At 35.6% G+C, this 10,403-nt stretch overlaps 1 protein-coding gene across 1 annotated transcript; it reads left to right on the forward strand.

The window, feature by feature from the left end:
* The first annotated feature begins 767 nt into the window (after positions 1–767).
* On the forward strand, positions 768–6,629 carry rpl30 (ribosomal protein L30). The gene is given in 5 exon segments (NM_200028.2): positions 768–801; positions 917–965; positions 2,900–3,045; positions 3,130–3,260; positions 6,360–6,629. Coding segments are annotated over 4 exon segments (354 nt in total). The 5' UTR covers positions 768–801; positions 917–944; the 3' UTR covers positions 6,416–6,629.
* The last annotated feature ends 3,774 nt before the right edge of the window (positions 6,630–10,403 follow it).

Genomic DNA, 10,403 nt, shown 5'->3' on the forward strand with positions numbered 1-10,403 from the left:
TTCCTTAAACATCATAACCTGCAGCCGAACTCTTCAGAGGAATATTTGCTTTTACAAAATCAAAAGCAAAATGCTCTGATAAAAAGTACAAATATCTTGCTTTAGGGGCGGTGTGGTGGCGCAGTAGTTGTGATTCTTGCTTTGAAGCTTTTCATCTCTGAAATCTAAATAGAATTTTAATGGAAAACTTTTTTTAAAACCTTCAATTTAGAAAAAATTAAACATTTTTAATTTAATGTTGATTTAATCTTTAACTTAATATAAAAAAGGGAATAAGCCGGAAAAAAATGAATGAATAAAAAAATTAGCAAAAGTAAAAAAAAAAACATTATTGCATAAGATATACTATAATTTATTATTAATACTAAAATAATCAGTTGAATAGCCTATTTAGATGGTTACACTTTAAAAAAAGTCAAGTTCATATTTCTGATATTTAAGTTTTTCTTCTTTTGTCGTGTCTGTATATAGTTCAAGATTTTTAAGTGCAGGAAGTGTGTAAAATTAGTCCTGATTGTAGGCTGTAGGCTACTTCGCCCATATTATTAGATTATGACAAATATTGGAGAACGAACGTGGTAGTCACTATCTCAAAAATCTAATAGAACATTTTTTTCACCAAACCTCCGTCCCTAGCGAGACTTAACCCTAAACTACATTGACCACATGTCCCAGAATGACTGTTCTGAGATCAGCCGTCTCGATGCTCCGAGTTCTCGCGATGCGCGCGCGTGAGGTTTAGCCACGCGGTGCACGCTGGGAAGCCCTTTCTCTACGAGGCCATCTTGGTGTGATCAGGAGGTGAGCGCGGCTCTGGTGGAAATTACAAAAATATTAATCTTTCAGACGTTTAGAAAGAGTACACACGCGATATTGTGAAAGCGTGAATCTTGATCTGTTGCTCTTCTGTGTTCAGGTTGGCCAAATCGGACTAATCAGGAAAAATGGTGGCCGCAAAGAAGACGGTAAGTGGAGCGCAGAAGTTCACGTGGAAGCGCCATACAGGCCTGAATACACAGACGCACAGTTTTCACGCAGAAATATTGATATATGTGGTTACAGTTAGGCGGTTAAAGTGTTATATTAGGTTTTGTATTGTGCATGTGTTTGTGTCTGGTCGCTGCTATGTTGTTGTTGTGTAGGTCGTATGTATGATAGTCGACGAGCGCAGCTGCTTGACAGCGAGTTTATAGATCAGGAAATGCATGTGTGAGAGTAACGTTATTCGTATTATTGTATTTGCCTAAATCAGGCTTTATCAGATACGAATATTAATGAACACACATGTAGATTAGTAATTTTCCGCGTCAAAATTTGTTATACAGCACGGAAGATGCCTCCAGTGTCAGTAAAATAACTTGATTTGCAGATACACGTGAAGTGAGGTTGTGTATTTGCTATAAACAGTATCATGGTGCCAAAATCTCCTTTACTGATCTCTCAAATTATATTTCAACTAATCATGTAAATTATTGTAATGTCAACTAATTTATCACTTATCATTTGTAAATGCGTTTAAAAGTGACTAACGTTAAACTGGTTTTACTCGCATACATATTTTGCAGTAACGTTACATACAAAATATCCACAAAAATTGTTGTTTGTATACGTTAAACCATGAAATGCTTTTATTTAACTGACTAAACATATTTGAAATGCTTTTGTTTACTTGACCAGATTCTAATTACATTAATAAAAACTTGGGAAGATGTTTGGCACGCTACATTACAAATGATCAGATTTGATGAGCCATATTGCATAAAGTAATACCTGAAGTATGTAAAGTAATAAATAGACATGGGCCGGCACAAGATCCTTACTGTATGATAACTTTGAATAAAAATATCATTGTTTTACAATATTGTCATAATCTAAAAATATATATTCTCTAAAATATTTTATGCTCTAAAACAGGGGTCACCAATCTCGGTCCTAGAGGGCCGGTGTCCCTGCAGGGTTTAGCTCCAACTTGCTTCAACACACCTGCCTGATGTTTCAAGTATACCAAGTAAGACCTTGATTAGCTTGTTCAGGTGTGTTTGATTAGGGTTGGAGCTAAAATCTACAGGACACCGGCCCTCCAGGAACAAGTTTGGTGACCACTGCTCTAAAATATATTCTTTTAAATGTAAAGTTTTTTTTTTCCGCTTTAAACACAATATAATTTTTTTTAAGAAACATTTAAAGTATTTTGTAACATTAAACGTTATTGACTTGTGCTGTCTTAATTACTTTAAAAAACATATTTCTTTACAATTTAAAACAGCATCATTGGATATCTTTTCTGCTGGAGATACTGTTGTCAAAAAAACGTGAAGAAAATCTTAGATGTACCATAGGTGCAGTATAGCAAAACCTTTTGTGGTTTTAAAACCTTTTCCCTTACAGCAGTTTACCTTGAAAACATTTATCGCATGTCTAGTATTAAGTAATAAAAAAAGTTTTCCATCATACCTGAAACACTATTTCATATGTTTGTGTTATTGTGATGCTTGGTATTAAAGGGATAGTTCACCCAAAAATAAATATTTACTCAATAGGTTGACTAACATAGAAGAAACAAATACTATGGAAGTGAATGATTACTGGTTTCCAACATAGTTCAACTTTTTTTTTTTTTTTTTTTTTAGCAAGTGTAGGGTGCATAAACGATGACCTTTTTACATTTTGGGTGAAGATTTTTTTTTTTTTATTGGATGCCTTTAATACATACTTAATCTTCATATGCTATTTTTACAATTTAATTGGAAAACTTTATAGTCTAACAAATTTAATTTGATTAACTTGAGTCATATGGAAGCAATGATCTCAAGTAAAACATGTTAGTCGCAAGATTATTTCTCATCTCTCTGTGCTGTTGGTGTGTGTTATTCATGGTTTAATTTTTCAATCCTTCCAGAAAAAGTCCCTGGAGTCCATCAACTCCAGACTGCAGCTCGTGATGAAGAGCGGTAAATACGTTCTTGGATACAAACAGTCGCAGAAAATGATTCGCCAAGGAAAAGCCAAGCTGGTGATCCTGGCCAACAACTGCCCCGCTCTGAGGTGCGTCTGCGCTCATGAAGCCTACACCATACTGAGGATATTAATGAGTGTCGATATAAACGACTTTTGATATTTGTTCCCCAGGAAGTCCGAGATCGAGTACTATGCCATGTTGGCAAAAACCGGTGTCCATCATTACAGTGGAAACAACATCGAGCTCGGCACAGCCTGTGGCAAATACTACAGGGTCTGCACATTGGCCATCATTGACCCCGGTGTGTGTTCATGCATCACTACTACTTTCAGTCAGAAAATCCATAGAACTCAGACTCAAATAGGATCATTAGTTATTTTGTTTGCTTAAATATTTTATTGAAAGTGTTTAGTGCAAAACATGTAAGAATTTTACATTTTTTAGATAATATCCATTGTTTATATAATTTGAATCCTGACCCCCTGCATGAGAAATTATAATTAAAAAAATAATAATAAAATTAAATTGTAATTAAACTGATAAAATAAGGACATAAAATGCAAAATTATTTTACAAAAAGGCAGATTACATTTCTTTTTGTCCTGGCTGAGTCTTAACAGACAGGCTTTTAGTCTTATGTTGCATTTATACCATACGTGGATGAAGCATCACATGCGAGCGATATACATGTTAAGTCAATGCAAAGATGTGAATAGACATCCTGCGGCACGATTCACGTGAATGAGGCGATGCAAATCAGAGCTTGCTATTATAGGAGCGTCATTATGATGTTAGTGCCTGTTGGTGTCATGAGATGAAATCCTGTTTTCGACACCTTGATAACCATTCATCAAACTGGGCTCGGTTCATTCAGAAGTACACAACGGCGAATGAATAAAGCCTTTCTGAAGCACATAAACAGCTATTCTCTCAATAAAATCCATGTTAGCCATTTAACAACAAAGCTAGAGTCACTGGGCAGATAGAAGCCCCACCCAGGATGTGAATCTGTGCTTATTGTGGAGTGAATTTGACACGCAATTGAAGCAAAGTTGACATGCGAAACGAAGTGAGTAAACTCAATGTTAACGTGTCTATTTATGTGCGAATAGTGAGATTGATTTGCGTTTGCCACATCTAGTGTGAATGGCATTAGATACTTAAAGGTTCCCCGATACCAAAGAAAGGATCTCAGGTCCGATAAAATGGGAAAGGTTTGTTCTTCATAGTTGTGGAGAAAGCCTCAAGTGAGGTTGAGTCGATAGACGATGCCATTGCCGATGGCTGATAGACATCACGATGCTGAGCCAGCATCGCAATCCTCCGCCCTGCCCCCTTCACAGCATCATCCAGCTTGCGAAAAATACACACTAAGGCCCTGTTTACACTAATGCGTCTTCGTTTTGAATTGGCGTTTAAGAACAAAAATGATCCACGTCCACACTGACGTTTCATCAAGCATTTCTGAAAAGATCTCTCCGTCCACACTATATTGCTGAAAACGCAAATCACGTGACCCCAAACTCTGTCATGTGCTGCAGCGTCTGAGCTCCAGCAGTCAGCCCAGAGAGCAGTGCACGTCGTACAGTTTATCAAGGATGTACTGCTGGATCGCGTCTCACTATAGTTGGTAAACGTGATATTTAATCTTGACTCTATCTAACGACTCTGTCTTTTAAATATATCAGGTTACGTGTCACAGCGTCAACATTGCTTCAATCTTTCACTTTTACACTTGTACTTAGTCATTTTAGTAATAACCTCAGATACTCTTGGTTTGTTCTTGTTGGTTTTGCAGTTTTTTTTTGTTTTGTTTTTTACCAACCAAGTTTATCGATGCCATTATAACGACACAGATCACTCTGCCTAATCATGCCAGAGTGAATATAATAATAATAATAATTCCTTACATTTATATAGCGCTTTTCTGGGCACTCAAAGCGCTTTACACACAATGGAGGGAATCTGCTCATCCACCACCAGTGTGCAGCATCCACCTGGATGACACTTTTATGGGTAAAGCAAAAACCATGCAGGTCAAGTAGTTGAAATGGTAGGCTACAAATAAGTAGTTAATTATTTGTAAATACTTAATTCACCGCCGCCTATGGCCACGATGCCATCTTCCATCGCGATGTTTTACATAAGACATCGTACGTTGCCAAATTGGTCGACATCCCCCAGCTCTAGCCTCAAGTGGGATTATGCTGCAGACTGCAGGCAGCCATTGATTTAAACTGGGAGGTTCATTAATCCACTTAACAAGGAGACATTTATCTGGGTAAAAAAAAAACCCAGATGATTTGGATTAATTGGTAATAACATGTTAAAGTCATTACGAATTTAAAATGTTGCTACATTTTGTGCTTGGGTTCGGAAGACTTTGGCAAGCAGTTAAATATTAAGTATCAATTTATATTATATATTATGAACATTTAAATGATGTAATGTGCTGGTATCTGTGCTCATACTACAGGTGTATATGTACTAGTATTTTTTCTATTCCATTAATTAGCCCCTAGTGATTATTCTTTAGGTTTTAGTTCATTTTTTCAGTATTAATCATTACATAGTATTTTCAGTTTATATTCATTAGATGCTAGTGATGTTACTATTATATAGTTAAGGTTAAAAACATTTTTGCCTTTGACTTCTGTGGATCTGTCCTTTTTTCATTTCATATTTGACTAGTATATATTGCAGTTCATTGTCAACCTAAGCTAAAAAACACCCGTTGTTTGCTTAAGCTCTACTGTTATTATTCTTGCTAGATATTCCTAAGACAAGTGTAAAAAAGAGCTAGTAATGATTGCAAAACATCCTACTCTGTAAATAATACTAGTATCAGATAAGTGTTGCCTAGTGTGCATTGCATATTAGGGTAAAGTTTGTTTTATATTGGCTTGGTTGCCCTTTTTCAGTAATACAATTTCAGAAAAATATTCTTTGCAAATTCTAAATGATAAAATTATATTCGCAATTATTGACTGTTAAAGTACAACATTATTCAGTTAGTTAAATAGTGCTAATGTTGTTTTGAGGTCACACAAGTTCTAAAATGAACAAATGTGCGAATATAAAACCAAGCGTAACTCGGTTGTATTGCGTTTGTACTTTGTATCTTATGAATAATTTAACTATATAATCTTGTTAATAGGAACTAGTATCTAATTAATATATAATATTAATCAAATGCATAGATATTGTATTGGATCATTTGCAAAATGATTTGGCCTAAAGACTAAGCATTTGGTAGCTAATGAATTCATACATAATAGGAAAACTAGTAGAAAAGTGAAAGTACTGCTGCTGTGAATGCTAAAACTGCTTGCCATCGGACCGAATGGTGAGGTGTCCAGTTTGTGTTGTGTATTGAAGGTGTTTGTGTTGTTGTTTACAGGTGATTCTGACATCATCAGGAGTATGCCAGACCAGCAGCAGGGGGGCGAGAAGTAGAGCCTTTTCCACCACATCTTATTGCTTGCTAATAAAATTGGTTGAAACGGTCACTGTGGTTTCTGTCTCTGTTTATACATGACGTGTTTATTTGCTAGACACTGTTAAATACTAAACCAAATTTTTGATAATGTTGGGAAACTGAAGTTTTTGTCCCACATGTTCAGCCACAGTGTTTGTTGATCAGTTTTGTTTATTAAAATCACCTTGACACTATTGCTCTTGCTTTGAGATGCTTTTTACCAATTTACAAGTATAAAAGTATTCAGAATCATTTTATTCACAAACTAGAATCACATTTTTTTTTATTTATCTGTTATATATATTTTTTAAATTAATTTTTGGTATTACTTTTAAACTTGAAATAGAATACTAAAGACGTAGAGTTTACTAAACTAAAAGAGAATTTACTAAAGTGATAGTGTACAAAGAAATGATGGGAAGTAAAAGTCATTCAGCACAACATATTGATCAAAACTTGAAAATTATTCTGACCTGTATTAAAGATTATAGAATAGCCATTTGCCTTAATGACTTTGCCTGTAATTGTTAATTGCAATTTAAAATGTTTATACCAAAGTTAATATGTAAAACGTTTGTTTGGTGTATTATGCAAAGCATAGTAAAATGTAGGTTAAAGTATTTTTCACTGAAAGATGCACACATAAACACAAGCAAGTATTATAGGTTTATTTTGATGCTTTTAGTGAATCAGTCAAATGGGAAAAAAAACTCTTTCAATAATGCACTAAAGATCTGCCGCTGGAGGGCGCACTGTTTCATGCATTCGCTTCAAAACCGAGTGAATTCTATTTCTTACAGTCGCAAAATGTTTATGAAAGACGTCATGCATTTGGTAAAATAGCCTAAAACGTTCTACAACATAAATCGTTACCTTTTGCTCCATTGCTTGTTTTTCATTTATGTTAATGAAATAAAGTAGGATGGTAAAAAGGCAAAGCATTTGAGTAGATTCATTCCAGTAATTTTAATTGAAACACATTTTTTATAGCCTACCTCATGTTGCAGTGATGTCACTATCATTGGATTGTGCAGTAAAAAAATAAAACAGGATACACCTAAAACGCTGGGTTCCACAGAATCCCTTCCTTCGATTGAGTTAACTTCTCTATTGAGTGGATTTTACATAAAAACAATTCTTAAGGTTTCTTGGTAGACAACATAACTGTTTTTTCAACTCATTTTAAAAAAGTAGTTTAAAGATGCAGCAAAAGTCATGTTTTAAGTAATTTGTAAACCAGGCATGCGTTTACGCAACAATTTGACCATTATAAATACAAATGTTTAAAACATCTAGATTTGCTGGATTTATGTATGTTTGAGTAAACATTAATATGTGTTTATATAGATTTTAGATGAAGTGTTTTCACTTGAGGAGAGTTTGGTGGAAATTGTAGTATTCATTTTTGGTTGAAATTCCAAATTAATTCGGCTTAGTCTATTTATTCATCAGAAGTCGCCACAGCAGAATGAACCACCAACTTTTCCAGCATGTTTTACACAATGGATTCCCTTCCAGCTGCAACCCAGTACTAGGAAACATCCATACACGTTCATTCACTCGCATTCAATACGGCCAATTTAGTTTAGTTTAGTTTATTGGTTTATTCGAAACAGCGACTTCTTGCTGTGAGGCGACAGTGCTAACCACTATCGTTCTGTGGAATAACTGATTTGCAAATTGCAACAAATGAAAATACGTTATTCTGATAGTCATTTTCTGGAACAAAAAGCTCTAAATGGCAATTTAATTAAATAATATATGTAATATCAAATATACATTTAATATTAAATATATGACCATTCCCCATAAATAAACTCGTTTGGATCAGGCTGAAGCATCTGAAACGTGCTGCAGCATTGACATACTTTTTTCCTGTAAGGATTTTCAGTCTGGAATAAAAATCTGCCAGGCCTAAAGCGCTTGTGCAGATAGAACATCAAACGCTCTTCACTGAAGTGATTGCCCCAGTTTCCTCAGTCACGTGCAGTCAGTCAGTTTTGAAGTCTAATTCTTAAATACCCACACAGATAAACATAATCAGCCTCAGCCGAGCGTGTTCGGTGAGCTAGCTGAAATGAACAGATAAATGGGGAACTGGAGTGATGGACACGAGCTTCAGAAAAGACCTCAGGCCCTGGGTTTAGTTTTATTGCTGGAATACATTGAAAATAGGTCAGAGGATGAGGATCGTGTATTGGAAATTCCTGCAACTAAAGTAATTGCGGAAACCCTGACAGAGAAATGTTGGTTTATCCAGCACAGAATGTAGGTGAATCTGTCTCTGTCACGCAAAGGTAACGACACACTTCTAGATTTCAGTTGTAATCACTTCAACAACAATTCTTATATTAACAAAACATTACTTATTGGTTTTAGCTCAATAAACTCCTCATTCTCTCATAATTTTAGTTGGGTTAGGGATTTAGAATAAAAGCATGCAGAATATCTACTTTATACGTAACAGGCAGGTAATATAAGCCACTAGTTATTAGAGAATTGGTCCTTAAACTTGTGTAACCAAATGTTTTAAATAAAAAAAAGTTTTCCAAAGTCGCTCTATTCTTCAAAGTTTGAAGGAATTTTAGTAGTGGACACTTACTGTAATTGTGGAGCTTCTCAATCAGGTTTAAATCAGGACTCCAGGCTGCCATTTCATTATTTTGCTGTTTCTAACTTCAAGAAGCTGCTTTGCACGTTTTGCTTTACCTGTTTTGACATCCTGTTTGAAAACGATTGACCTATGCACACGGTAGGAACCGCATTTTACCAAACTATGACACCACCACCACCTTCAACAGACTTTAGGTTTAGTCTCTCCCCAGTATGACAACAAACATGAGATTCTCAAATACTTTCATCCCTAAAGTGAACTTTGGAGCAGTTCTCGATCCACACGCTCATCAGCAAAGGTTAGATTTGCGATTCTTTCAGCTGATGAAGGTTGGGTCACCGCAGAAACTTTCAGTCTAAACTCTCTTGAACTTTCAGACCATGTGTGTGGAGAAGATCTTTATCGTGTTCAGAGCTGATCTGATGATCAGTGTTGAACCCAGTAACGTTCTCCACATTATCCTGTTTTCTCAGGTATTTTGTCTTTCATGGACGACCAGCCTTTTTGGAGGATTTGAAGGCGTTTTTGACAATGTAAAGATGTAATATTCAGTAAATCACAGATTTAGAACAATCTAATTTCTCTTCCTGTGGCTGAAAGGATGGTCTCTTTAGTTTTCATCTGAACAACCTGCTGTTGGAGGCTTTCAGAACAGCTCTCCATCTAGTGCAGTCAATAAAACCTGAAAATTTAGGCTGCCAATTAAATTCGAGTTTGTCAGGTGAAGATTAACAACAACTAATATGAATCTGAAAGTGTTCTCTAATTTGATTGTGCCCTAAGTCCAAATCTCATGTTTCAAGTTTTTATACTGTGCTTCGGAATGGATGTAACTCATGTAATATGCATATAAATCTGCTCTTTCACATGTGTCAGGACAACTTCGAAACTTGAAATTTGGGAAATTGTAGATTGCTCTCTAATTTGATCTACACTGTGTCCGTACCTTGTATTTTTGATGGAATTTTAGTTGTGGACATAACTTTATTGCCAAGGATTTTCCACAGTTTCTCAATCAGGTTTAGTTCAGGACTCCGGGCTGCCATGTCATTATTATCGTGTGTATATGTGTCCCTTCTATTCCTTATGTTGTAGGGATCCAAATGTCTAAAACTACTACAATACCAGTCAATTTTGACCTTGCGGAGACATTTTTTTTGTCCCCATGAGGATAACGGCTCATAAATTACACAGAATAAAGTATTTTGTAACTGTAAAAATGCAGATTGTGTCTCGTGACGATGAAGTAGAGGGGAAATATACAGTTCATTACATCTAAGAGAAGCCCTCGTGAAGATAGCTGTACAAGCGTGTGTGTGTGTGTGTGTGTATAAAAATATGCCCAGCCATAA

Source organism: Danio rerio, chromosome 19, assembly GCF_049306965.1.
Source record: "Danio rerio strain Tuebingen ecotype United States chromosome 19, GRCz12tu, whole genome shotgun sequence".
NCBI classification, from domain to species: Eukaryota; Metazoa; Chordata; class Actinopteri; order Cypriniformes; family Danionidae; genus Danio; species Danio rerio.